Source organism: Trichosporon asahii, assembly GCF_000293215.1.
Source record: "Trichosporon asahii var. asahii CBS 2479 unplaced genomic scaffold scaffold00008, whole genome shotgun sequence".
Lineage (NCBI taxonomy): Eukaryota > Fungi > Basidiomycota > Tremellomycetes > Trichosporonales > Trichosporonaceae > Trichosporon > Trichosporon asahii.
Genome location: NW_014040916.1, coordinates 342,912 through 368,283, shown reverse-complemented (window position 1 = coordinate 368,283; position 25,372 = coordinate 342,912). Strand labels below are relative to the sequence as shown.

Sequence of the window (25,372 nt, the reverse complement as noted above, 5' to 3'; positions counted from 1 at the left end):
GTCTGTCGTGGAGCCCAATACTGGAGTGCCCCTGTCAGCCTCATGTCCGCAGCTTATTCCAATTAGTCAACGCTTGGCGGCTAGTCTACAGCCTAGTGGAGCTGCAAGGTGAACTGCCATGTAGTGGATCCAAACTTCGCTACTCCCGCTGAAGCGCATGACGACGGTAGGCATCATCGGTATAGTAGAATTCGGAGGGCGCAGAGGGTGGAAATCGCCACACAGGCAACGGATGTTGTGCGTTGTCACTAGGTCCGAACTTACCTCTGTCGTCTCGACACTCAATTACCTCTGCAGGGATCTCAAGACGGGGTTCCCACACGATACAGGAGTCGACCTGCAGACCGTAAATACGGTGAACGGCACAGATGAGATGCATTCCTGTTCTCTATCGCTCACGTCTAGCCCTAGTGCTTCTCCGAGGACGCTCTTCTTCGACACTTCTGCTCCTCTTTCTCCTGGAAGAGCGCTCGTCGTCGTGGCTCTGGTACTCGCCTTCCTCGCCGTCAGCATGACGGTTTCGCCTCGATGATCGACTGTCACGGTCGCGGTCTCGATCGCGTTCACGCTCGCGGTCGCGGTCCCGTTCCCTCTCCCTATCACGTTCCCAGTCTCGGTCCCGCTCACGCTCCCTCGATCTGTCCCTTGACCTCGAAGGACTCCGGCTCCGCTCGCGGCGCTCATACCTCTCGTACGGCGAGGGTGACCGGGAATGACTGGCCTCGCGGCTATGCGGTACAGAACCGCCCTCCGCTCCGTAATCAAGAGAGCCGGCAGCGGAGTCAGTGACGCGGTCTTTGTCTCGGAACCTGTTCTTAGGTCCTCGCGGAGCAGGGACGCGCGGGCCAGTGGGAACGCGACCACGGATGGCGGCGCCTCCGCGACTCGCAGGTGCCCCTCGCGGTCCCGAAGGAGGCTGTGAAAGTCAGCATAAACATAACGGTGCAAACTCACGACAGCTTCGATTTCCTGAGGGATCGATCCTTCCTCTTGCTCGCCATGCGGCTGGCCATTTCCATCTATCTGTCCGCCTCCCTGCGCTTGATTCTGCATGTTCTGCATCTGCTGCATTTGCATGAACATCGCCTGGTCCATGCCTTGCATGGCCATCATTTGCTGCATCTGCTGCTGCATCTGCAGTTGCTGCATGTTGTTCATCTGTCCCATGGGCAAGTGGAGCAGCTGCGCGACTTCCGGGGTCATCTGATTCATGTTTCCCATCTGGGCCTAAGCGTCAGTTCCCCTGTTTACATGAGCAACTTACCAAAGCTGCCCTCCCCTGCTCCATGTCCTGTCGATACTTGAGGAACTTAGGGTATGTGACCTCGTCGAATCCGTAGTTGAACCAGTCCGATATGTCACTCCCGGGACGGCGCCACATCTGCCCACTACCCTCGAACTGCGCAACATCCACATCGTACACTGATGTACCAGTAGAAGGGATGATCCCCGTCGGGTTTGTAGGGTTGATGTGGGGGCCATTGGCGGGCGCGGTCTGCACTGCCAAATTTGAGTGCGGTAACGGAGTGGTAGGCGGTGGTCCGTTGCCCGCCTGAGGTACAGACTTGACGTCGGTTACTGCAGCGGAAGGAGGAACAGCTGCAGCAGGTGCAGGCTGAGAAGTGGCTACGCCTGGACGAGCAGCGGGTGTGTAATCAGTGAGCGCATCTGGGGTTGGGGCGACTGTAATGTTAGCAATACTATCAAAGCGTACTGACCTTTTGAAGGCGTGCCAGTCAAGGGTGCAGGGCTGGCTGCCGGAGGAGCGGATGACGTTGCCGTATGGGCCCATTTGCCGATTCCAATGACATGCGATTGTTGCTTCGCGCCATGTCGGAGATCGAGACCGCGACCGGCGTTCATGACAAAGCTGACTTCGTCGTCTGAGTCGGAATCCGAGTCAGAGTCGCCTTCTTCGGCTGCATCCTCGACTAAAGTCTCCTCTTTGACAGCTGTGCTTGGATCAATGCCATAAGCCGCCAGAGAACTGCGCAAGGTCAGCGATTCAGTCAGAAGTAAGCTGGATGACTCACGCAGCCATCGAGGAGCTCACACCGCCGTTAGAAGCTATTGTTAACTTCAGAAAACCACAACGGCGACTCACCATCCTTCACATCTTGGGATCGAACTTCCTCCTTGACGTCCGCGCTGTCGCCATAAAGGAAGGCGTCGTCGTCATCCATTTCGCGTTGTATGACAACAGTGGATGGTGGATGTTTCGGACTCTCGAGATGATGGATCCTCGACAGTCGGCATGTCACGTGGTTACAGAGGGGGGGAAGATAAGGTGATCATTATGGAGATCACTGATCTCCGACGTCGAATTGTTCTGATGAGCTAGCCGTATTCTCCGGAAGGAGCGTGCTTCAAACAGTCACCATGCCCAAGCAGAACGGCCGTCCCACCGACAGCCCCGAGGTCAGAGCCTCCAAGACTCTTGCTTACATTCTGAGACATGGCGCTGAGAAGGAGGGACTGGCAATCCGGTCTGACGGGCTCGTCAAGTTGGCCGACGTCGTGAGTGGAGGTCGATCGATGTGCCGCTGGTGCTGATAATGGCACAGATGGCCAGACCGAAAGTCAAGGACATTGACGAGAGCACCATCTTCCGGCTTGTAGCAGACAATTCGAAGAAGCGTTTTGCTTTGGTCTGGGGCTACGATCCATCGCCGCCGAAGCCGAAGAAGCGGAGCCAGCCCAAGAAGACGAAGACCGCGGCCATAGCCGAGAGCGGTGCGGTCGAGGAGGTGACCCGGGCTTTGCAGGTGATCTCGGTGGAGCCGGAGTGGAAGGAACTCGAGTTTATCAAGCTGTCGCCTCCCCTAAGCGCTTTCCCTGACCCCGAGCTTGTCGCCGCTTACGAAGGAGGAGAGGTTGATGGGCAGTCTGACGAGAGGGCTGAGTGGTTCATCCGTGCAGTGCAGGGGCACACCCTCAAGCTGGACAGCGGTCATCTCGAAGAGTTGATCGACGATGAGAACGGCAGGCAGAAGGCGGGTCTGCTAGTTCATGGGACCAAGTGGCAGCTCTGGGATACGATCAGTGCGTTAGACACGCAAGCACCTGCTGACAGCTCAGGGGACACGGGTCTGAACAAAATGCAGCGTCAGCATATTCACCTCGCCCCGGCTCTCACGGGAAGAATAACCCCTCGCAACCAGTCGTCTCTCCTCGTGTACCTCGACATGCCTAAAATGCTTGCCGCTGGGATCCCTGTCTACGTGGCTCAGAACGGTGTCGTGCTCACTCCGGGTAAAGAAGGAGTAGTCACGAACCATTTCTTCAGGAAGGTGGTCAGCATCAACCGGGACAAAAGGCGAGTCATCTGGGAAAACGGCGCTCCTTCAGATCGCGATGAGCAGCCTGACGAGGACGTTGTTTGATTTATCTGTGTACAACCATGCATTGTTACCCCATCAACGCCATCGCGTTCAGCGTATATTCTTCAGGCGCTCGAACCGAGCTGCGAGCTCGTCTACTTCTGTCCGCTTTTTCACCACAGTTGGTTGTCCCCGGCCACTAGGAGCGCTCGGCGGACTGGACGTCTTGCGGGGCGGCTCCGGCTTCTCGCAAGATGCCGGCGAACCCTCCTTGGCATCATCATCACCTTCAATGTTTGAAGTCTCCTCTCCTTTGCTGCCTCCTTCTTCAGAGGCAGCGGCAACCTCTGAGTCGACGAGGGGGTTGTAGGGCACCCCATATCCCCGAGCAATCTCCGACAGGTACGCATCCACCAGTTCCGAAGATGGCGTGAAGACGGCGAGCTTTGACTGCACTCGTTTCGGAACCGCCTCGGGCGGCGGAGTTTGAGGCTGAAGGGTGAGAGAGAAAGTGCGACCGTACTGTTGTCAGAGGAGGCGTCATCGTCTGTCCACTCACCTTGTGCATGAGAATTTCACGCAGCTGGTGAAGCTCCTTCAGTTCGGTCCTTGGGGCTGCGTAGATGATGGCGCAGACGGCATCACTGATGCTAGGGTCGGGCGTTTCCCCACTATACACGTCAGCTTGGCAGTATGTAACACTCACTTGTCCTGGTCCAGCAGTCCAAATCTTGCCTGAAGAGTCTCGGCGTACAGCTCCAGTACTTCGAGTAGCTCGACGTAGATGTCATCCTGGATCATGCCCTCCACGCGTAGCTTGGCGGTTTCGATCCTTGACTTCGCGATCAGATCAGCGATGTCTCGACGAGACTTTTTGGCAAGGGCCAGTTTCTTCTCTTGTAAAGTACGAAGGCGCTGAATAGAAAGCTTGATCTGGACCTATACTGTGTCAGAAGTGTCGAGCTGCTAGATTGCGCGCTTCGTCGAAGGCGTGGCAGCAGCCCAGGTCGCGACGGGGCATATGCCTGTTGTAGCGCACCACTCACTTTCGTCCGCGCAGGATTCCATGGGACCATCGCGACCAATCCGTTGTCCGCTGGCAAGATAGCTGCAAAGTAAATGGGCGGCCCTATGAAGTAGTAGAGTGTGGTCGTGCAATAATGACTGCTCGGACGGTTGTGGTCGGATAGCCGTCATTGCGTCAGCGGGGCACTCTGTGCTGGTTTCCGGAGCGGGGGTAAAATGTCGGGCGGCTATCTATCGCGATCACTTGTGAGTCCTACAACAGCTGCTTGATGTCAGATCCACAATCTTCCATCCCAGACCGCCATGTCCTCCACGCGATCTCTGTACCGCTCCCTCCTCCGCGAGTTTAGGCTTGCTGTAAGTTGTCCATCTTTTGGATCACAAGTATCCCAGCTACAGGCTCGTCTAGGTGCCCTGTCGTCCTGTCACCTCGCGGCGCATCTGCTGCCCTGTGCCTCCTTGTCATGATAAATTCAAGTGCTGACTTCAGTCTCCTTTTTCGCGTGAGACTCGCACACCTCTGATTGCGGAACAGCTCCGGTCCCTGGTGACGTCCGGCGGGAAAGACGTCGACCGGGCTCTTCTTGAGGCTCGCGATTTCCTCAAAGCCAAGAGGATACACCATGTGCGTATCAGAGTTTAACTCCGCTTCAGACGCAGCAGTGGAACGCAGCTGCGGTAGATTGCTCTAGTAACAAAGATCGTGCGCGCTGACGAATTAGGAGCTCGTGAAGAGGTACAACCCCACTCACGACATGACCCAGGAGGAACGTGTTGCCGCTACGGCTCGACGAGTCGGTCTTGACAAGCCGGAAGAGTTCAAGGGAGAGTGATCGTGTATAAGGGTATCAGAAGATTCAAAAAGGAGGCGAGTGCGTACTCTGCAGACCTTTTTACACCAACGGTCGAGGACCATAGACTATCATTCCACCCTATGCATGGAGCAAACGGCAGACGAGAGCTGGGTTGCGTTGAACCTGATAAAGCAGCTGCAATGCTGCAGACGTTGCTGCGCTGGTGTATGTGCCGTAGACAGAATAACAACATGAACGCTTGCCATGCATGGAAAACGCACGGGATGGGGATCTGCTGATAACAAGGTTGGTTCGAATTGATAGACGGAATCTGGGTCCTCTCTGGCGCTGGCTGGCGGCAGAGGGCCGCCAAGCAGTGCGCGTCCGCCACCCGCAACGTCGGTCGAGAATTTTGAAAATCAAGAAATCTTCCTTCGTCACTTCTTGTACACACACCAGCACTTCACCCGTTTACTTGCCCAACATGGCTCCTCCTATGTGAGTATCGCCCTCGCATGCCAACCTGCTCTTCGCAGTGAGGGATGCATGGCGTGAAGGCTCGTGTGCCCAGTGCTTGGCGTGGTTGCCGCTTGTACGCCGCTGCACATGTCATGATAAGCAGCCATGCTCAGGATAAGCTGACCCCGCAGGCTCCGTCTGAGTTACAACGACATCCACAACGCCATCGCGGCGACTGCCCCCAAGATCAAGGAGCAGTTTTGTGAGTAGAGCTTGGTGCATACGCCGCGTCGGCGATGTTTCTGGTTACTGTGTTTGCGCTGAGCAGTATGTTGATGGCCTCTTAGCTCCCGACCTCTTCATCGCTATCGGAGGCGGCGGTTTCATCCCTGCTCGTATCCTGCGTACCTTCTGCAAGAACATCGAGAACGGCACGAAGCGCAACATCCCTATCCAGGCTGTTGGTCTGTACCTCTACGAGAGCATGGGTGGAGTAAGTCCGTCAAGCTGGCGCTCGTGCTAATGTGATAGGTTGAGGAGGTTGCCGGTGCTGAGGTCACTCGTGTCCAGTGGATCGACTTCTCGACTGTGAGTACGGATTGTACCCGGCGGATGACTAACTATACAGCTCGGCAACAAGCTCAACCACGGCGGTCTCCTCGGTCGCCGCATGCTGATTGTCGACGAGGTTGACGACTCGCGCACGACTCTTATGTACACTGTCAACGAGCTCAAGAAGGACATTGATGAGCAGCTTTCCAAGGTCCAGGATGAGAAGGAGCGCGAGAAGCTCCGCGCCGAGACCAAGCTCGCCATCTTTGTCGTTCACAACAAGCTCAAGCCCAAGGTCGGCGAGATTCCCGAGGATGTCCAGTACTTCTCGGCCGTCGACACCCCTGACGTTTGGCTTGCTTACCCCTGGGAGTGCGAGACCGACATCGACGAGCACGATGCCCTCCGCAAGGACAACCCCCAGCTCTGATTGATTCTACACCACATCACGCGCATTAGACTATATTCCAGGCCACCTCTTTTTCTTGCATGCATCATTTGATAGACTCACTGGCTCGCACCAGCTCGATAGATGCAACAGGTGAGAATGAATACATGGAATGGGATACCATTCAGGTTACGCGCTGAGTGCAAGTCCATGCCTGTAGTTGGTGGGCGGGGCGTAATGAGCGTGATGGTGAGAATGTGTCGCAAAGCAGAAGCGTCTCAACGTTCTTCGGATCTGCCGATTAGCGTCACTCGAGCGCGGGTATTCACAACTGTATTGTCCTCAGGCGAGGACACTGAGAGCGAGCCCAACAAGCAGTGCGGTGAGACCCAGTCGCGGGCTCAGGTTGAGGGCCATGGCCGAGCCAGGAGCGGGCCCAGACGGCGGGGCGGTCGTGGGCAGAGGCACAGCGGTCTTGTTGACTTTCGGCTCGGGAGCCTCAGTAGGGCTCGCCTTGCCAGTGTCGTTGTTGTTGCCACCACCGCTCGTCGAGTTGCCGTTGGCCGTCGAGTTGCCGCCGCCACCCGACACCGTGCTGTTGCTGTTGCTATTGTCGTTACCCGTCCGGTTCACGGCGGAGGAAGAGTCTGCATTGGAGCCCGAAACGGTTTGGTTGCCGCCTCCCTGGCTTTGGTTGCTGCCCGCCGAAATGGACGCCGAGGCCGAGGGCTGGACAGAGGATGCAGGAGAAGAGTTGGTGGAAACAGAAACGGACGACATGGTAACTGCAGGCTGGTGTGAGAAATAGAGCGCGAGGGTTTGGGTGTGACCGACTGCGGAGGAGGGAGAGACGGCACGCGATGAGCAGAGAAAAGGAAGTGTGATTGTTCGAAGAAGAGACAAGACGACCGTTGCAGATGCAGACGCAATCGACGCAGCTGAGTGCAGTGCCGTGCCAGGGACGGGTGGGTGCCTGGTTGTATTGAGGGCTGGGCGCCGCAGCGCCGCTGCTCAGTGGTAAGGGAATAGAAAACAGCGACCGTTCGCGCTTGCGGATCCATTTTTTTGCAGGCAGCGCGTTAGGATTTTGTTTCTAAGCGCGTCAACGCCTGGGTTCACGTGCCCCGATACTGTGGGTGGATGACTTTCGAGTCCGCGCCCTCAGCGCAGATTAAGCTGCCAGTGCAAGCCTTCTGCTCTCTGCTCACTCAGTTCATAGGGCCACTCGCAGCCTGCAAGCTCAGACTGCAAAGATACAAGCTAACTGCTCGCTTCTGTCTCCAAAACCGATCGCCCACCGAACTCGGCATCTTGCTTGCTCGCTTCTCGTTTAATAAGGACTCATTGTCGCAGGCGCAGGTTTGCTGTCATTTCTTCACATTGCACGCGTGTCCGCTTCAGACACAGGATCGGAGACCTCAGAAGCGCTGTGCGTAAGTGCAGCAAGAGGCAAGTTACCACCTCTATGTGTAGCACATCTGGCGACCAAGCTCAGTAAGGTCAAAGGAAGCTATTCACTGTGCGGTGGCGTTGAGCAGCCTCCTCTCGCTCCTCTGTCGCAAGGGTTTGACTAGGCCCCGTTGCGTACATCGCGAAAAGGGCGGTAGCCTCACAGGCGCATGCTGCGCACAGAGGGGGAGGGTCTGGTCGAGGCTGAGGCACAAGGGGACGGTCGGCAGGGCCAGAGGGCCATCCGTCCACCCGCATTCAGTCCATCCCTTGCTACTACGGTGCTTGAAGAATGGAGGCGTCGAGCGTTTCATGGTTGATCTTCGCCTCTCCACCTTATTCCAGTCCCACAGAACATCTCCTTCAGGAGAGACTTGGAAAGCAGTTCATCACATACCCCGATGCCATGTCAAGTGGGCGAATCTCGCTGCTGGACTAGGTCTGCAGGGGCTTCCATGCCACCGAGTGATCAAAGCGCCATGGCGCAATACTGAACCAGAGTGGGTGCAGGACAAGTCAGCGCCTTGGCCGCTACTATGCAGGAATTGTGCATCGACACATCCTACGGGCTTCCTCATGACTTTCTTGCCTCCAGCAGTGGTTGCGGATCGTCTGTGTCATCACTTCCACATCCCCGACAGCAATCTAGAAAGGTTTCTCTATCCTCTCGCTGCTTCGTCGTCGTTGTTGTCGAATCGGACCGAGCGAGAAGACGCCCGATAGTCTTCAAATATCAAGGAAACGCCTGTTCAATGTCAACTGCACGGCAGACGGCACCAAGCAGAGACGGGGCGGGAAGCACTGCGACTGCCGCCAACGTTCAGGAGAAGACTACTCGGGGGTCTCAGGCAAATGGCCAGCGTCGCGTTCGCTTCAATGTCGGTGAGCATTGCTGTCTGGTATACGTGCTGATGTTTCAGGCGTGACTTATCGTATTGTTGATGTCATCGGAGAAGGAGCGTATGGCGTCGTCGTCTCGGCGATTCATCGCCCCACGAACAGCAAGGTGGCCATCAAGAAGATTGCGCCCTTTGATCATTCCATGTTCGCGTTGCGGACACTGAGGGAGCTCAAGCTACTGAAGTACTTTGCAGAGGAGGGCGTTAGTGAAAACGTGAGCGCTTAGCTATGCCGAGTGCTGATGGTTTGATCATTACAATCCTAGACATCATCCCCCCCGCGTCCTATGATGCGTTCAACGAAGGTAAGTCGGAGGCCCGGGGGTGGTCTGACCACAGTGTACCTCGTGCAGGAGCTCCTCGAGACCGACCTCCACCGTGTGATCCGAACCCAAGATCTGACGGACGATCACTGCCAGTACTTTATCTATCAGACGTGTCGGGCAATCAAAGCCCTGCACAGCGCGGAAAGTGCGTGCTTGAAACAAAGAGCAACGTTGACCCCAGTTATTCATCGAGATCTGAAGCCTTCAAATCTCCTGCTGAATGCGAACTGCGATCTCAAGGTGTGCGACTTTGGACTCGCGAGAAGCACTCAGACTGCGTATCCGAAAGAGCAAGGTTTCATGACCGAGTGTGAGCGAGCTAACGTGACGGGAGGAGACTGATGTACAGACGTGGCTACCAGATGGTACCGCGCCCCAGAGGTCATGCTCTCTTTCCGCATGTATACCAAGGTAACGTAAAGGCTCCGGGGTGTTGCTCATACTCAAGTCCATTGATGTGTGGTCGATCGGGTGTATCCTTGCAGAGATGCTGAGCGGACGACCAATCTTTCCAGGAAAGGACTAGTATGTCAGTTGCTCAAGTGGCCATGCTGACGAGACAGCCACCATCAACTTGCCCTCATTCTCGACGTACTCGGTACGCCGACCATTGACGAATTCTACAGCATCACCTCGAAACGTAGTCGAGAGTATATTCGCTCCATGCCGCTTCGGAGGAGCAAGGGGTTCAATACACTGTACCCAAATGCCAACCCTCTCGCGGTCGATTTCCTCGAAAAGACATTGACCTGTTGGTGTCATTGAAGATTCACGCTGACAGCCCAGTCGACCCTCGGAAGCGATACACTGTCGACCAGTGCCTGGAGCACCCGTATCTGGAGGCTTACCACGATCCTGAGGACGAGCCGACCGCAAAGCCTCTGGACCCCCACTTTTTCGAGTTTGACCTCATGAAGGATGACATGGATCGCCAGCAGCTGAAGCAGCTGCTGTATGAGGAGGTGGTTTCGTTCAAGCGCCCTCTGTAGATGGCGGGGTGACGCATCGTTGTGTACTAGTGTAGATGTGATGATCTAGATGCCAGATAAGCTGGACACGCCGGCCATGGTAGAAGAGGAACGGCTCTAGCCAGGTGTTTGAGCGATGTCGAGTTGAGTGGCTCCGTCGGCGTTGGGTACATGCATGCAAAGCAAGCCTTGCGTGCCTGAGCGCGCGACCGAGATAATGAGAAGCTGAAAGCCACAAGCTTCATAGAGGCGCTTCTAGCGACCAAGCACAAGCAGCGTTCCCCGCATTGATTAATCTGTCTGCACCGAGGCTAGGGCCAGGGCAGACACCCTTCTGCCAATACCAGCCTAAATGATCACTGTTGAGGCTGTGACAGGCTTGAATGCTCGACTGATACCAGTAACTCTTAACTCGAGCGCCTTCTTCGACGCACGCTCTGTTTCGGACCTGCCTGCTACATGGGGCTAGACGGCAAGACCTCGTGTAAGATTGCTGACAGGGACCGCGGTGTTGGGGTGCAGTGCAGTGGATGGCGCTGTTTGCAGCTCTGACAGTTTGTGCCGCGGAGTGATGGCCCGCGTTCCGCAATATCTGTGCTGTTCATGCATGAGGTGCGGAGTTCCTAAATGCCCAGCAATGGTGTCTGCGGATCTGTGGGACGGCCACCGAAGGTGCGGAGTGGTGGAGGGGCGAGACGGAAGTAATTCGGTAGACTGGCGAAGTCGAGTGGAGGGAGGACAGACGGTGCCCCTGGCGCCCAAGACTACCAGGGGCGCAGGGCTGGCTCCTGGCACACTGGCTGGAGGAAGCGAGCCCTTGTCTGAAAGCATGAGCAGACCCTGGCGCTGGCGCCGAGGGGCGACCGACCAGACGGACACACCGCATCCGCAACCAGCATGCTCGTCGCTGCCCGGTGGAGGAAGACACACATGACGGGTTAGTCAAACTGCCGACTCGTGACTGATACTACTCTTCAAGCCTGCCTCCATCTCCGCCTCCCACCATCCATTAGTCTCAGCCCTCGCCCATCAGCTCGTAGCATCGCGCGCGCTGCTCTTGCATCGTTCGCCCCCAATGGACCACCTACTCGAGGTGGACACCGACTTGCAACCGGTGGCTGGATCCATTCACGCTACGACCATCCCTGCGAGCTGGGGCTCGAGCAACTCCAGCATGGATCGCTCATCTTCCGAGATATCACCCAAACAGCGACCCTCCGCCGTCTTCAGGTCCAACAGTTCCAACAGTGATGTCGACTTGCCACCCCCGGAACCTCCGCTGCCTGTGAGACGATGATTCCTCCCCGCACATACCTGACCGCAGTTGTCTGCAACCTCGTCCTCGTCCTCTTCCACCCCCGTTTTCGGTTGGCCCGCAGCATCACGACGGCGACGAGATCCCTTCGACTCTGCCAGGTCTTTTTCCGATGACCCCTTCGGACACATGTCGAGCTCAAGCTCTTCGGGGGATGACATGGGTGCAAGTACGAGCACTGGGTCGTTCTCGCCTGGTCGACGAATCTTACCCGGTCACCCAACCAACGCGTCTCCGCCCGTAGTGACTGAGGGGACGTGGAACGCAGGAGGTGATCGACCTGTTGTGTTCAACAGAACCTTTTCTGCGCCGTTGCCGACTCGCGTCGGAAGCTTGCGGCAGCCATCTCGCTCAGAGAGCACGTCCGACCCATGGCATTCATTGTCGCTGGAGTTGGTTGACACATTACAAACCGCCATTCAGACACTATTATACGTGTCTCCTCCCCATTTGCTCGACAATGCCAAGGAACAGTATGCAAGCTGCGCCATCCAAATGCCAGCGACCTCTGTCTCGGCGCTCTTCACTTCAATGAGGGGTCTCAACTACTTGTCCGCCAATCTCGTGCCGCTCATAGAGGGGCAGGGCACCGGAATCCGAACGGTGCAAGATTTCGACGTTGGAGAGCTTCTTCAGAATGTCGCGGACCAGCTCAGTGGCGAGGCTGCGCAAGCTGAGGTCGACTTGGTGCTTTTCCACGGGGACGTGGGTATGAAGCATGTCAGCGTCACTGGCGACCGCGAGGGCATAGGATATACAATCGGACACGTAAGTTGATATACCGCAATCTTTCTGACGCTCGCAGATTGTTAGACAGGTGCTTCTTGTGGCTGGCAAGAACGACACAATCGAGTTTGGGCTTCAGATCATCCCACAGGATGGTGAACGACGGGTTTCATTACCTGTGGTGGCCGCTGACTTTGAAGACTACCGCCGACAACAGTCGTCACCATTGGACAGCTCCACTAGCACCCGTGAGACGATACAATGCGTCTTTGAGATTGTGCACAATGTTTCGATGACGGCCGAGGCAAACGCCGTCACGCCGAAAGCGGAACTCAACCCTTTTTCGGCCTTGGCCGAGCAACGGGAGGCTTCGACTCCAAAGCTGGACACGCTTCTCTGCCATCGGTTGCTCCGACAGATCAACGGTCGGCTGAGGTCGAACACTGTCCCGTCCTCTCCAACCGGGTTCGGGCATCTGAGATACGCGTACGAGCTCTCCGTTGAACTACCCAGAGGACGACCTATCACTGAACCCGCGCCTCTTTCTGCCGAGGAAGAGCTCAACCGTCAACCGTACCGAGACCTTGTTCTTCCTCGGGAACCAACGCTTGTGGAACTGGCAGACTTTGCAGAGACGCTCCGCGGCCGACGGGTGCATCTCCACGCCAGTCTAACTAGTATATTCGCTCAGCACCTGACAAGCTATTTGGCAGCCTGGGGACTCGACGTTTCGCACATTTCGGTCGAGGACGAGGCATCTATCGATGAGAACCAGGGCCTGCCCAAGTTCATCATCATCGATGAGGATCTTGGGGTTCTCCGGCGAGAGCTCCTGCGCGTACGGTCCGACTCGCATCCTCATCCGTTCAGACAGCGATCCATGAAGCGCCCGGCACTCATCCGCAGCGTCCGGTCGTCGACTAGCATTTGTCCTCCTTCGCTGTCGGTTATCATCCACTTCACAAGCATCGACAAGTACCATCAAGTCCGCGACGTTGTTGCCACTCATGGATTCTCTTCCCAACCCGAAGTCATCGTCATTCCGAAACCAGTTGGACCGAGGCGTTTCCTGACGGCGCTCTTCACTGCTGTCAAACAGCCTCTCGTCGACCCTGCTTTCTCACCGATAGCCACCAGCCCGCGCTCTCCCCACATCATGGCTGGTGCCCGCACGCCAACGGCAGGCCCAGTGGATGGGTTCTTCGATGCGGTCGATGCCATGCACCCAGATCTAACTCCGCAAATGGGTCGTTCACCGCGAGGCGAGTTCCCTCCACAGAACAGCACTCGTCCCGAAGAGTCCTCGCGGCTCGCTATTCCCACCCCAAATGATCTTATTTCGAAGCCGGCCTCCGAGTATTTTTCTCGTTCTACGAGCGGCAGCAGCAAATCGGCGTCTGGCGCTTCAGGCGTCATCATGCAGAGCCCCGATGGCCGGCCCTACGGGATGTTCTTTGAGCCACCCCCATCCAGTCATCCCCCAGCTCAGCGGACGGAAGAGTCGGACGAGGTAGCGGAGCGACCGACTGCGAGTGGGCCAGTCCTGAGCACTGTGCCGCCGTCCCCACTGGACTCTCCTACTGGAGGAGAGAGACGACCGTCGACCATGTCTTCATTGAGCGGTACAACGGACGAGTCGCCGTCTTTAGCAGAAGTTGAGCGTCCGAGTACAAGCGGACGACGCAGAACGTTACCAGTGCTGCCTGGCACTCGGCCGATCGTTGCGCAGGGCAGGAGTCGATCGTCGACAATCACGCGTCGGTACACCAACAAGTCATCCAAGAAGCTGCCAGAGATTGACGAGTCGATCCCTCGGCAACCAAAACCGTTCGATGTTGTGGTTCCCCCCATCAATGTGCTCATCGTGGAAGGTGATACTTCACTTGTTTCTTGAACTGACAACCAGACAACCCGATCAACCAGAATATCTTGAGCATGTTCTTCCGGAAGAAGAAGATCAAACATCAGACGGCGAAGGACGGTCTCGAGGCCGTGGAGAAGTGGCGCACGGGAAGCTTCCATTTGATCCTGGTGAGTTAACGTGCGGCCATGCGCAGCTGACTTCAGATGGACATTCAGCTCCCAGTGATGGACGGTATCGCAGCCACCAAGGAGATTCGAAAGATGGAAAAGCACAACAAGATTGGTGTGTTCCCCAGCACGCCCATGAGCGAGAGTTCTCGCCCTGTCGAAGCTGTGCCCGCAGCGTCTCCTTTCCGGTCTGCCGTCATCATTGTGGCTCTGACAGCTTCGTCCTTGCAAACGGATCGTGTCAACGCTCTAGCGGCTGGGTGCAACGATTTCCTTACAAAGCCCGTTTCACTCAAATGGTTGGAGAAGAAGACTGTCGAGTGGGGGTGCATGCAGGCCCTCATCGACTTTGACGGCTGGAGGCGATCCAAGGCTCCCGATCGCGCCGAGATGAAGTTGGGGTTCGATATTGCCCCGAAAGCGGCAGCTCGCGACGTTGCGAACCGTTTGCACATCCAACGCGACAAGGTCCGACCCAAGCCAGGCCCATCTCCGGCCCAGACCCCGAATGAAACGACGCCCGCAGAAACGCCCTCGCGGACGTCCCCAGTATTGAGCACACCTCCACCGCCGCCTGCCAAGGCGGCTCACGAACGCCCTGTCATTCCCAATTCCTCGTCATCTACCGAAAAGCCTTTACCTGCCCTTCCCACAGAGTAAACCTGTTGTCTATGTTATATTGCATGTCATATCATGTAACGTGATGTATCTATGCGCTGAGCTGCCAGTGACCGTTGACGAGGGAGACCTGGACGCCCTGCAAAACGTCCGAGTTGTCAAGTGTCTTCTCCTTACCCTCTGCCACCCGCTTCAGCCAGTCCGCCAACGACATGGTCTCGGTGACCTTGTCCTCAAGTTTCTTCATGTGCTTCTTGATACGCTTGACGGTCTTCTCCGACGGGGGCGCCGCATTCTCGGTCGCCAGGATCGCGTCTCCCTCCTCGCGTTTCCTCTTCTTGCTCGAACCCTCATCAACAGCCTCACTTCCAACACGCGAGTTGGCCTTGGATCCCGTTCCACCCTTGTCTCCCTTGCGCTTCTTCTTCGTCGGCTCCTCGTCGCCACCACCCGTTGTCGGCGCAGCAACGTTGGGGGTGCCGGGCGCAGTAGAAGTCGCCTCTACGTCCGAAGAAGGCGCAGAGCCCCACTGCCTCATTCCTCCTTCCGGGCGCAACTTGTTCTCACCAGTTGCCGACCACGACCCCTGCGAGTTCTGGAAACCGCCACGGAAACCACCGCGCCCACCCCTTCCACCGAAGCCTCCCCGTCCGCGTCCTCCAAACTGACCGCGGTCGTACTCCGGTCGCCCCATCTGGTTCAAACGAGAAGGGTGGATTCCACTGGCACCTGACTCGGAGGGTGCCGGCGAGTCGGCAGGAGTGGAGGCGGCGGGGGTCTGCGTCGCAGACTTGCTGTTGTTGCCCTGGTGTCCCCCGGCCTTCTTCGGTCCCTTGTACAGGGCACCTTGGTACTTTTCGGCCTCAGAGATACACGACGTGTGTGACTTGTAATCCTGGCCCTGGAACGTCGTTGAACAGTCTGAACGTCAGGTCTTGCGCCACTCGCCATATCACTCCACTCACCAATGCAGCTGAAGGTGGCCCAGCAGCGTTGCCGATGCTTGTCGAGCTGAGGCTTCTTCACCGTGTCGGCGCAACCATCACACCTGAGAGTTAGCTCAACTCCCCCAGGTTCGCACTCACTGGAAAGAGACCATGGTGGGCTTGTTTGGTCTGCTGAGATGAGGTAGTGCTCCAGAGTAAGTCCTGGAAGACTTTCAGCTGTTGACTTTTTCCCGGGTCACGTGCAGAAATGACCGATTCCGGTCAGTTGTGTGGAGGCGGCGGAGGCTAATGTCACAAGCAATGATTCACGCGACGCGTTTGTTGCTTTGTTGAGGTGACTGGACCACTTCATCACGACACCATCCATCATCTTGCTTTCAGAGCACAATGTCGCGTCTTGAACCCGAGTGTAAGTGATTTTTCTGGTTGTGATACCGTTCCCACCCCACGCTGAGCGACTTGTACGACGTTTGCAGACCCATCTACAGAGGCTACTTAACATGAGCGGCTGCTGACATGACAGTCCGCGTAAACAGCAAGACTCTCAGCGAGCACAAGGGCAAGACTGTTCGTCTGACTGCCAAGGTTGTCCAGATCGTAGGAGACACTGCAACGGTTGAGGCCTCGGACGGTGGCCAGGTAAGCTTCGGGTGCGCTGGGCACAACTAACTTCAGGTCGCGGTGACCATTCCTCGCGTAAGCACCGGCGTGAGGGCGAGAACTGACGTGGACAGGACATGCACATCGAGGACAAGTTTGTAGAGATTATCGGCAGTGTCCGCGATGACCTCACTGTTCGCGCTCTCACCAGCATCAACCTGGGCCCCACGCTGGACATGAAGGCTGTCAACGCCGTGGTTGAGTACACCCACTCGGGCAAGGGACAGGGCGTTCTCGCATAGAGTCTGTAAGATACAGTGTGCTGTATAGTTTTGCGAGCCGGACTCTCGCAATGTATTCTTAATCCTCGTGCCAGGTTGTGTGGCTGAACAACATATGTTCAACGGCTCTGTCAGAATAAATCATACACGGGCGTGCATCCTGCCCTATCTACCGACGACCAATGCAAGGGGTATCGGGCCGTCTTCTCCAATTCTACACAGGTGTACATTACGCAGCATTGCGGAGCACTGAGCCGTTAGCGGAATACCTCGACATGCCCAAGCCTCGCGAAGACTTACCCATGATCACAGAGTCTCCTCGCAAAAACATCTTCCTGCTTGGTCAGCTTTTCCACTCCCACCGCGGTCCACGCACGGAATAAAGCGATCCTTGTTCACCGGTTTGGCATTCTTGCCCTTGGGAACTTCGACCCACATCTAGACGTCAGCAACTCCCGATGACTATTCATTACAAACCTCTTTCACGTTCTCCAAAACCATGTTGGCATGACGGTCAAACGCCTTGACACGACCCAGGAGCTTCTTGTTATTCCTCAGCGAGATCAGGATTTGACTGTTGTTGCGGACAGCCTGCTGCAACACCGAAAGCGGTCCCTGGGAAATCTCCCACTCCTCCAGCTCGCGAATCTGAGCCTCGTCGAGCTCAGACTTGGGGACGGAAGCGTATTGACTGTCTCGTGAGCAGCAACTCGACCATGGCAGTCTTACCTCATGGCGATTGCAGGATGTCCACTGCAGTGAGTTGTTTACGATGGGCTCGATGCACTGAACGAGTTGAATGATGCTGATCCCAGGTGAAGCTTGGTGGCGGGTTTTTGCGGCGTTTGATCCCGTGGCTCGGTACCCCTTTTCAGAATATGGTGTTTTCAACATTCTACTTCACGTCAATCGGAGCACCTTGAACGATGTCGGCTACGAAAGGAAAGGTACGCACACGCAACGGACAAGGGGAGCTGATGGACAGACTGCACTTGCTCTGACTCGTGTTTGGCACCATGCTTCTGCGGAGGACCGCATCCTCGGTACCCTTGCCAGCCGAATCGCCTGGGTGCTGATGGGCAAGCACAAGCCGACGTACGACCCCGCTGGTAAGTGGAGAAGGTTCCGACATTATGCTGATGATTCAGTCGACGCTGGAGACTATGTTGTGGTATCGGACGCGCTCAAGGTTCGCTTGACCGGTAACAAGGCGCAGGAGAAGATCTACCGTCACCACTCGGGCTTCATCGGAGGATTGAAAGAGGTGCCCATCACGAGAATGCGGGAGCGCCGACCAGAGGAGGTGAGCTCGGGAAGCGCTTATGGCTTTGCTGATTGTGTAGATTCTGCGTCGAGCTGTCTCTGGAATGCTGCCTAAGAACACGTTCCGTGACCGCAGGCTGGAGCGCCTCAAGATCTTCCCCGGTCCGGCGCCTGCACACTACGAGCAGAATGTGCTCAAGACCTGGCGCGACAAGGCTTCGGAGAGCAAGTAGACCTCATTTATGTGCACTTTAGAGTATAGTTGAACACGACATCATGCATTACATCGATCATCAAGTCCTGATATTGTTACGCGAGTATTGTCTCGAATGGCAGGGTGCTGCACTCCGTGGTCTCTGTCCACATCACTGACGAGTCCAAAACGTCCAGTGATCTCATAAAGTCTAGTCATTACATATGCGATGTGTACAATCTACTGAGGCTTCTTGCAAACAAAGAGCATCATGGGAGTGAAAAGCTTCGTCTTGCCGCCGGCAACGAGGGCGTCACCGGCAACCTTGAGGGACTCTCCAACGTCGTAGGTTCCCTTGGGAACGAGACCAATCTTCTCGAGACCCCACACGGTGTTCTGGGTGAAGAACTTGCCGACAGTGGTCGTGCGCAGGACCGTGAAAACGTCCCAGAGGGTCTGGGCCTTGAAGACGTCGCCCTCAAGGGGGTAGTACCAGGCGGGGCCGTCATCGCGGGCAGCGAGGTCCTCCTCGTGCTCGATCTCAAAGCCAACAGCCTTCAGAGCCTTGCGAGCGGCGTGGATAGTGCGCATCTCGGCGATACCGTCACCGACCTATTAGGATTAGCTCAAGTACCAATCAGCTGCACTTACCTCGATACCGTGAGCAATCTTCTTGTGCTCAGGGTTAGAGGGGTCCCAGATGTCGGTCATGCACCACTCGTAAACGGCGAACTTATGGTTAGCTGCGAACCGACACCAAAGAACTCACAGTGCCTCCGGGCTTGAGGACCTTGAAGATCTCTCCGTAAACACCCTCAAAGGTGGGGGCGTGGCAGGTGGCCTCGATGGCGTAAACAGCGTCAAAGCTGTTCGCACCGAACTGCTTCTCGAGCTCCATGAAGTTGCCCTTGACGAACGAGAGGTTGTCCGAGAGACCGGCCTTGGCGGTCTTCTGGCGAGCGCGGCCAACCTGGAACTCGTTGTTGTTGATGCCGACAATCTTGGCATCGGTGAAGCGGGTAATCTCGCGAGCAGGGCCACCAACACCGCAACCAACGTCAAGCACGCGCATGCCGGGACGAAGGCCCATCATCGACGCGAGGTAATGCTCGTGGCGGGCAAGAGCCTGGAGGAAGGCCTCTCCCTTGTAGAAGCGACAAAAGTGGAACGACTGGGCTGAAACTGTTAGCGACATGTCAGCCAGCGCTCAACTCACCCCAGCCGTACTCGTACAGCTCGGTAGCACCGTCGTAGTAACCGTTGACGAGGTCGGTGTACTGCGAGAGACGGTTCTCGCGGTCAGACTCGCCATCCTGGGCGGAGTCCTTCTTCCAGAACTTGGTGTAGTTCGAGACACGGGCTTCGGAACGAGCGTCGGCAGAGGGCATGATTATAGACGGATACTGGGACAAGGTGAGCACTAGGACTGATAGAGAATATTTATAAGTTTTGGACGAGAAGCGTGTCACCGCGCGTCTTCCTCTGCGATTGGCGCGTTTTTTACGGGTAATGATGGCACGATCGTACGAAGACCGCCAAGGGCCATTCTAACGGCTCGTGCCTTACTGACCGGCACCAAAGAAAGGAAGGCGGTTTTTTACTCAGGGCAACCCACCCCTTCCAGCTCAACGCCGATTATCATCAGGTATCGCCTCCTGCATGGCAATGCTGAGGGCACACTTGTGCGCGGCAGCTTTGCTGTCAGATCGTGACGTGAGAGAGAGAGATTCATGTATCAGGCAGCCGAGAGTCCTTGAGCCGGGCTGGGTTTGTGGCACCGGTCATCATCCCGAGAGCTGCTTTCGTGTCGAGCGATCGATTATTGGCCTTATCACCTGAATCGAGCAAAGGGCGGCAGATCCGACGTGTTCGGTGCCATGGGACGAGGCGGCGCCTGATAGACGGACACAAGCACAGTAAGCAGGGCGACGTAAAGTGGCCGTGTCTGGATGGCGGCGCACGGGCACTCTTCCATCCGGCCACACCAACCAGTCCTCCGCATCCTCCGCCGCCAGCTCCGTCTCTTCGCATGCATGGTCAGCGAGCAGCTTGCTTTGCACAGACCGTACACCCCGCTTCCAAGTCATGTGACTCACACACGCGCTACATCAAAGGGTATACAGGTTTATCGAAATCTACGAATTTTAAGAATATCAGATGCCCGTTGCGTTCTTTCGTCTTCTACTTCGCCGTCTCCTTGTGGATCTCGATGCCAGGAGGAGCGCCGAGAGCCCTCTTAATCCAACCATACATGATAAACTGCGTGCTCACGAGTCCAGCAGTCATAATCATACGAGGACCGAGGCCGGCGAAGAGGCCCTTGGGGCCGGCTTGTTTGGCGAGAACGACGAGGCGGTGAACCATCGATCCTTCCGGACCGTGTCCCTTGTTGATCTGCGACAGCAGAGTGTCGGCGGGCTGATGTCAGCACACGGGAGTAGGCTACCTACGCACCTGGGAGAGAATGGCAGCCGCGAAACCGGCGATGATACCGGAAGTGAGGGTGATGGCGAACTGCGCCGGCTCCGAGAGGTTCTCACGGGTCTCCTTGCTCATGGAGTTGTAAATCGCCTCGGTGGCGCGCTCATTGACAGTGAACTGTCCGATAGCGTAAGGGATCTGCTTGCAGAGAATGGGGATGAAGCCGGCGTAGAGGCCGCTGAGACCCTCAGTGCGGAGGATCTTGGTGAAACCAGACCACAGACCGTTGGCATACTGCTAGTCAGCCAAGCACTGTTACTTCTGCACGAACCTTGGGGTCAGACACGAGACGAATACGCGTAGCCTCGGCGGGCGTGAGAAGAATGTCGGCGAAGAATCTGAGGCACGTCAGGGACCGTTGTCGGAGGTGGATTGCTACTCACTCGGCGATTGCGGCACCTCCGAGGTAGATGGCCGTACGATGCTTGACAGCTTCGTCGTACGAACCGCACGCATCGACAAGGTACTTCTTCTGTATGCGCGTCAGCCGAGAACTGCGCAACGAGGCTTAACTCACAGCCGCCTCGTAACCAGCAAACTTGGCACCGCCCTGGAGTCTGTCATGTCAGCTCTACACATTCTTCAACTCCTGCAGCGTCTCTGTTCCACAGAACGCCGCGAACCTCTCACAGATAACCAACAGCAGTGGGGCCGAAGCCCGTCAGTAGAGCTCCGGCGCCTTCCTTTGCGACGATAGAACGGCCGGCGCTGAGCAGACCTTGGCCCTTGAGTGAGGGGTCGATCTGGATACGGGTTTTGACGACGTCAATCGGCGTCATCGCACCATGGGAGCTGTGCATCGTTAGCGGTGGCCAAGCAAACACACTTACAGAGTGCAGCAGAGTGCGCCGGCCAAGAAGAACTGAATGCAGCGTTAGTGAGGGCGCAGATGGTCCCACGCACCTTGGAGTAGTCGACGGCGGTGAAGTTGGGGGTGAGGGACTGGCCCTGAGCCGCTGTAGTGGTCTTGGACATGTTGGGCGATCTGATGCGAGTTGCTGAAGGCCTTCCAAGAGGTAGAAGAGGTAGATGTAGCTGCTACGGTGAGTGAGAGAATGAAGATTGCGATGAAACGTCGAGTTATAGCGTGCGGAAGGATGACCGAGGACGGCTGCCACCCAGCTGGTAACAGGGTATGACGTAGGTCCGTTTGCCAGCTATTTCCGCGCGGTAGACGACGGCGTGATTGGGCCCACCCTCAATTGATAAGGTCGGCAAGCAGCTCCGCGGCACTCGAAGACCTGGTATTGGGTTGTTGGGGCAGGGAAATCCGTTCATGGAAACCTTCGGCTTCACGTTGTGCTCAGGGCGCGCGACGTCGATCACCACTTGCATCGTGCGCATGCTATCACTTAACATTGTTTACTCCTCGACGATACGGGTCGTGTGCTTGTAGTGCCAGTACCCGTCGCGGGGTGCGAGCGCTGCCCCAGCCATTCTCCCTGCTTCGGGCTGTAGCATCGAAGGAGGGTTCATATCGACGGTGCCAGGTCCGGCGTCAGTGGGAACTCCGAGCACCATTGCACTGCGCAGGTAAGCATCTCTGTTAGTGCGTTCACCCACATCAACGACGCGAGAACAGAAGCCAGTCCCATCCAGATTGCGGGCCCAAGTTTTCCCGAGCCACCCTCGATGTGCGAGGCTCGCAATACTATGCTCCAGCCGACAACGGAGATGATCCATGTTGTGAAACCGATAAGGACCACTGGGGCCTTGACGAGTGAGCGTGTCACCAACGACCGCGAGTACCCACCATCACGGCGCGGTGAATAAGAGGGTTCACGGCCGGACGCGCTGCCGGCACGTCTTTCGCCAATACCAGCGGTATGGAGAGTAGCACGGCTATGAAGCCCAGGCCTGCGACTGCAAGTCAGATCGATCGGCAAGCGTGACTCACCAACAGCCCACATGACCATGGGCCCCGTCATGGCCCGGTTTGCCACGGCCTCCCCTGACACTCTACGAGCAAATCAGATTGAGCTAACTCTCGTTTCTGACTTACTCATAGCCGCCTCTGCGTCTGGTACAAGCTGTTTCGTTGCAAGTGCCGTACACACCAAAGGTTGTGAATTGCCCCGCTGATTCGGTCCTCACAAACCAGATGCCTGGGACGAATGGGCCGGAGAAGACGATCAAGATGCTGCGTCGACGTCAGCTGGGTGCCTCGTCACCCACTCGGCTCACCTCAGAATGAACCCGGTCAATGTCATGAAGAGCACGACGGCGGCGTGTGCGCTGTGAGGAAGGCCCATGTTATCGGTAGTGCAGTGTACGCTGAGAGAAAAGTTGTCACCGCTTCTCCTCGCGGCCGTCTTTTGGCTTCTTCCTCCTCATGTTGAGTGACCGTGCGGGAGACCGTGCGCACCAGTGTTCATTGTCGACGGGCGGATTGGGGCGCACGCCGGCCGTGTTTAATACAGATGCTCAGTCGTTTGCACATGCTGGACCATAATCCGTATGACTGTGCATCTTGTACAATCCCTGCACGTGAGATGACAGTGACGCTTGAGAAACATGGTTGCACTCAGTCTGATCGCAGCTCCGCCACTGACGTGAGACACTTCACATTGCATTGTGCATACGTTGTCCGCACGCGTGCGGGCACTCGTGCCAAGGCTAAGCGTGCCGCCATGCTGCTAAAGACTAATTTGCGGCTGTCATGTGTGGCCGCCGGATCCGTGCCCCGCCCCGCTAGCCCTGCATGGGGCTCCAGGAATGGCCAACGTCATATCTTTGGGGGTCGCCTTCCTGTCACACTAGTGAGCACGTTATAAACCACGACGCGTATTCCTTTTGCCACCTACGAGGCAAACACTCCCTCGCTCCCTGGAGCGTAACACAGCCATGACTGCGCCCACTCCATTGTACACAGTCCCCATCGACAGACGCCCTCCTGGCTATGGGCCCCTCTTTTCCAAGATCCTGTTCCCGGTCGTCTTCAACTTGGGCATTCTGGGGCTCAATTCGCTGCAGTTCCTGTGCCTGCTCTTCAAGCTTATTCCTGGCGACACCGGGAAACGGCTCTATCGCTCCTCCATTGATTGGACGAAAGATGGCTTCGGTCGACTCTGTGAGTATTCCCAACGTCGAAGGTTATCCCAACGCTGAACGATCCCAGTGATCGCGATCACAACACTTTGCGCGCCGACTTCTTTCGTGATAACGGCGGATTCACCGTTGCAGTTGGAAAAGATCGTTCAGCGAGATGCAGACGGCCAGGTGACGCGGCTCAACCTTCCGGATCATCTCATTGTGATGGCCAACCACCAGGCATACACAGACTGGATGTTCCTGTGGATACTTGCCTGCTATTCTGGGACCGCAGAGGGCATAACGATCCTGCTGAAAGCCAGCCTGAAGCACGTTCCCTTTGTGGGATGGGGTATGGTGAGTTTGACACCGAGCAAGCGAGCCATCGCTGACAGCCAGCAATTCTTCAGGTTCATCTTTTTGAAGCGCTCATGGGCGGCGGACCGCCTGAATCTCACTCATTCCTTAAAACGGATTGCACAGGCTACATACGAGCGGGGCAAGCGGCATCCGCTGTGGCTTGTCATCTTTCCCGAGGGAACCATCACAAGTGATAACGAAAGGGCGAAGAGTTTGCGTTATGCGCAACGCGAGAGCATTGTGAGCAAGTACTGCTTGGTGCTGCTGACTTGCTCAGGACGACTTTGTGGGCGTACTGCACCCCAGGTTGACTGGACTATTGTTCTGTCTCAGAACATTGCTTCCCGCTGTGCCCGATCTGCAACTTCTGGATGTGACGATCGGCTACCCAGGGGTGCCCTTTGGCAAATATCCGCAAGAGTGGTACAGCCTGACGTCGGTATTTTTCCGTTCGGTACCACCTCCGACCGTCCGCATACATCTTCACCTGCACACGAATCTTGGGAAAACGGGTGGGGACGTTCCTGCGCTGAACGATCTGAGGGCAGGCGAAGCAGCGACGCCAGAAGAAACACGCGAATTCGAGCTATGGCTCCGTGGCATTTGGGCCAAAAAGGAGGCCTTGCTCGAGCAGTGGTCTCACGAACCACCCGTGCCGGACGCGCCTCCCGCCTTTGAGATTGTCCCAGTGCAGCAGTTGTGAGTACGAGACTCGGAATAACGTTGACCAAAGGCGCTGGCGCGATTGGGTGGCCACCTTTGGGGGTGGGGGAGTGTTCACGCTCGCTACTGTTGCGTCATTCTTGAAACGATTCGTCGATCGCGGCTAGATATCGTACTCCATGCATTCTAGTTTATGGTGATGTAGGTAGCCTGAATCGTTCTTACAGTTTGTTCAAAGAGTGTGCACCATGAATCGCTACCCATTCATAGGGTTGTTGGCCCAGCGCCATGTCTCAAAGCCGGCGAACGCCGAGGTACTGCTCGCGCGGCGGCGGCGCTTGCTAATGCTGTCGGGCGACATCTCCCACGAGTCTTGCGCGTCACTGAGATCCAGGGGACCGAGCTTGGCCTGGCTGTACCGAGCGAGACAGGAGAGAATGTCAACAATGGAGATGACATACTGCGGAGACAGTTGCGTAGACGGAGGTGCTGGGAGGCCGAGTGATCCAGCCTCAATCGGCGGGGAAGGAATGGGGGACTGGTCGGCGGCGGATACGGGAGAAAGCGGTGGAGAGGCTGCTGGAGGTGTACGCATGAAGACACGCGAGGAAGATGTCGCCAAAATGAGATTAGCAGCGTGAAGTAGAGTCATGGAGGGTGTGATGGTATGAACTGCTGTAAGT

General features: G+C 56.5%; 16 protein-coding genes across 16 annotated transcripts; 7 read left to right on the top strand and 9 right to left on the bottom strand.

Annotated features, from left to right (window-relative positions):
• Positions 1 to 388: 388 nt before the first annotated feature.
• A1Q1_06738 (uncharacterized protein) lies at positions 389 to 2,041 on the bottom strand (the record flags this gene model as incomplete). Its single annotated transcript, XM_014327787.1, has 5 exons — positions 389 to 916; positions 955 to 1,221; positions 1,265 to 1,668; positions 1,719 to 1,987; positions 2,034 to 2,041. 5 exons carry the CDS (start codon positions 2,039 to 2,041, stop codon positions 389 to 391), a joined length of 1,476 nt encoding a protein of 491 aa, XP_014183262.1.
• Positions 2,042 to 2,379: 338 nt separating this feature from the next.
• On the top strand, positions 2,380 to 3,383 carry A1Q1_06737 (tRNA 2'-phosphotransferase; the record flags this gene model as incomplete). The annotated part of the gene is made up of 2 exons (XM_014327786.1): positions 2,380 to 2,517; positions 2,565 to 3,383. The coding sequence occupies 2 exons, from the start codon at positions 2,380 to 2,382 to the stop codon at positions 3,381 to 3,383; spliced, it is 957 nt and encodes a 318-aa protein (XP_014183261.1).
• Positions 3,384 to 3,431: 48 nt separating this feature from the next.
• Positions 3,432 to 4,396, bottom strand: A1Q1_06736 (uncharacterized protein; the record flags this gene model as incomplete). Its single annotated transcript, XM_014327785.1, has 4 exons — positions 3,432 to 3,842; positions 3,880 to 3,970; positions 4,027 to 4,259; positions 4,367 to 4,396. The coding sequence occupies 4 exons, from the start codon at positions 4,394 to 4,396 to the stop codon at positions 3,432 to 3,434; spliced, it is 765 nt and encodes a 254-aa protein (XP_014183260.1).
• A 253-nt stretch (positions 4,397 to 4,649) lies between these two features.
• A1Q1_06735 (uncharacterized protein) lies at positions 4,650 to 5,179 on the top strand (the record flags this gene model as incomplete). The annotated part of the gene is made up of 3 exons (XM_014327784.1): positions 4,650 to 4,703; positions 4,882 to 4,971; positions 5,069 to 5,179. The coding sequence occupies 3 exons, from the start codon at positions 4,650 to 4,652 to the stop codon at positions 5,177 to 5,179; spliced, it is 255 nt and encodes an 84-aa protein (XP_014183259.1).
• Positions 5,180 to 5,624: 445 nt separating this feature from the next.
• Positions 5,625 to 6,581, top strand: A1Q1_06734 (transferase; the record flags this gene model as incomplete). The annotated part of the gene is made up of 5 exons (XM_014327783.1): positions 5,625 to 5,638; positions 5,791 to 5,861; positions 5,947 to 6,092; positions 6,131 to 6,187; positions 6,228 to 6,581. 5 exons carry the CDS (start codon positions 5,625 to 5,627, stop codon positions 6,579 to 6,581), a joined length of 642 nt encoding a protein of 213 aa, XP_014183258.1.
• A 300-nt stretch (positions 6,582 to 6,881) lies between these two features.
• On the bottom strand, positions 6,882 to 7,319 carry A1Q1_06733 (uncharacterized protein; the record flags this gene model as incomplete). Its single annotated transcript, XM_014327782.1, has 1 exon — positions 6,882 to 7,319. The coding sequence occupies one exon, from the start codon at positions 7,317 to 7,319 to the stop codon at positions 6,882 to 6,884; it is 438 nt and encodes a 145-aa protein (XP_014183257.1).
• Positions 7,320 to 8,740: 1,421 nt separating this feature from the next.
• A1Q1_06732 (mitogen-activated protein kinase CPK1) lies at positions 8,741 to 10,202 on the top strand (the record flags this gene model as incomplete). The annotated part of the gene is made up of 5 exons (XM_014327781.1): positions 8,741 to 8,870; positions 8,945 to 9,102; positions 9,154 to 9,192; positions 9,241 to 9,523; positions 10,000 to 10,202. The coding sequence occupies 5 exons, from the start codon at positions 8,741 to 8,743 to the stop codon at positions 10,200 to 10,202; spliced, it is 813 nt and encodes a 270-aa protein (XP_014183256.1).
• A 1,107-nt stretch (positions 10,203 to 11,309) lies between these two features.
• A1Q1_06731 (uncharacterized protein) lies at positions 11,310 to 11,657 on the bottom strand (the record flags this gene model as incomplete). The annotated part of the gene is made up of 1 exon (XM_014327780.1): positions 11,310 to 11,657. The coding sequence occupies one exon, from the start codon at positions 11,655 to 11,657 to the stop codon at positions 11,310 to 11,312; it is 348 nt and encodes a 115-aa protein (XP_014183255.1).
• A 334-nt stretch (positions 11,658 to 11,991) lies between these two features.
• On the top strand, positions 11,992 to 14,913 carry A1Q1_06730 (two-component response regulator; the record flags this gene model as incomplete). Its single annotated transcript, XM_014327779.1, has 4 exons — positions 11,992 to 12,264; positions 12,314 to 14,093; positions 14,146 to 14,253; positions 14,309 to 14,913. 4 exons carry the CDS (start codon positions 11,992 to 11,994, stop codon positions 14,911 to 14,913), a joined length of 2,766 nt encoding a protein of 921 aa, XP_014183254.1.
• A 49-nt stretch (positions 14,914 to 14,962) lies between these two features.
• A1Q1_06729 (nucleolus protein) lies at positions 14,963 to 15,970 on the bottom strand (the record flags this gene model as incomplete). The annotated part of the gene is made up of 3 exons (XM_014327778.1): positions 14,963 to 15,772; positions 15,837 to 15,888; positions 15,957 to 15,970. The coding sequence occupies 3 exons, from the start codon at positions 15,968 to 15,970 to the stop codon at positions 14,963 to 14,965; spliced, it is 876 nt and encodes a 291-aa protein (XP_014183253.1).
• Positions 15,971 to 16,881: 911 nt separating this feature from the next.
• Positions 16,882 to 18,195, top strand: A1Q1_06728 (ribosomal protein L23; the record flags this gene model as incomplete). The annotated part of the gene is made up of 5 exons (XM_014327777.1): positions 16,882 to 17,041; positions 17,237 to 17,397; positions 17,445 to 17,457; positions 17,515 to 18,002; positions 18,043 to 18,195. 5 exons carry the CDS (start codon positions 16,882 to 16,884, stop codon positions 18,193 to 18,195), a joined length of 975 nt encoding a protein of 324 aa, XP_014183252.1.
• A 200-nt stretch (positions 18,196 to 18,395) lies between these two features.
• Positions 18,396 to 19,543, bottom strand: A1Q1_06727 (sterol 24-C-methyltransferase; the record flags this gene model as incomplete). The annotated part of the gene is made up of 3 exons (XM_014327776.1): positions 18,396 to 18,767; positions 18,925 to 19,331; positions 19,372 to 19,543. The coding sequence occupies 3 exons, from the start codon at positions 19,541 to 19,543 to the stop codon at positions 18,396 to 18,398; spliced, it is 951 nt and encodes a 316-aa protein (XP_014183251.1).
• A 793-nt stretch (positions 19,544 to 20,336) lies between these two features.
• Positions 20,337 to 21,611, bottom strand: A1Q1_06726 (phosphate transport protein MIR1; the record flags this gene model as incomplete). The annotated part of the gene is made up of 7 exons (XM_014327775.1): positions 20,337 to 20,549; positions 20,610 to 20,837; positions 20,908 to 20,974; positions 21,020 to 21,108; positions 21,154 to 21,193; positions 21,267 to 21,379; positions 21,540 to 21,611. The coding sequence occupies 7 exons, from the start codon at positions 21,609 to 21,611 to the stop codon at positions 20,337 to 20,339; spliced, it is 822 nt and encodes a 273-aa protein (XP_014183250.1).
• A 387-nt stretch (positions 21,612 to 21,998) lies between these two features.
• A1Q1_06725 (uncharacterized protein) lies at positions 21,999 to 22,888 on the bottom strand (the record flags this gene model as incomplete). The annotated part of the gene is made up of 5 exons (XM_014327774.1): positions 21,999 to 22,161; positions 22,200 to 22,493; positions 22,545 to 22,595; positions 22,639 to 22,776; positions 22,821 to 22,888. 5 exons carry the CDS (start codon positions 22,886 to 22,888, stop codon positions 21,999 to 22,001), a joined length of 714 nt encoding a protein of 237 aa, XP_014183249.1.
• Positions 22,889 to 23,480: 592 nt separating this feature from the next.
• A1Q1_06724 (acyltransferase) lies at positions 23,481 to 24,729 on the top strand (the record flags this gene model as incomplete). The annotated part of the gene is made up of 4 exons (XM_014327773.1): positions 23,481 to 23,706; positions 23,755 to 24,023; positions 24,077 to 24,181; positions 24,304 to 24,729. The coding sequence occupies 4 exons, from the start codon at positions 23,481 to 23,483 to the stop codon at positions 24,727 to 24,729; spliced, it is 1,026 nt and encodes a 341-aa protein (XP_014183248.1).
• A 216-nt stretch (positions 24,730 to 24,945) lies between these two features.
• A1Q1_06723 (uncharacterized protein) lies at positions 24,946 to 25,341 on the bottom strand (the record flags this gene model as incomplete). Its single annotated transcript, XM_014327772.1, has 1 exon — positions 24,946 to 25,341. The coding sequence occupies one exon, from the start codon at positions 25,339 to 25,341 to the stop codon at positions 24,946 to 24,948; it is 396 nt and encodes a 131-aa protein (XP_014183247.1).
• Between the last annotated feature and the right edge of the window lie 31 nt (positions 25,342 to 25,372).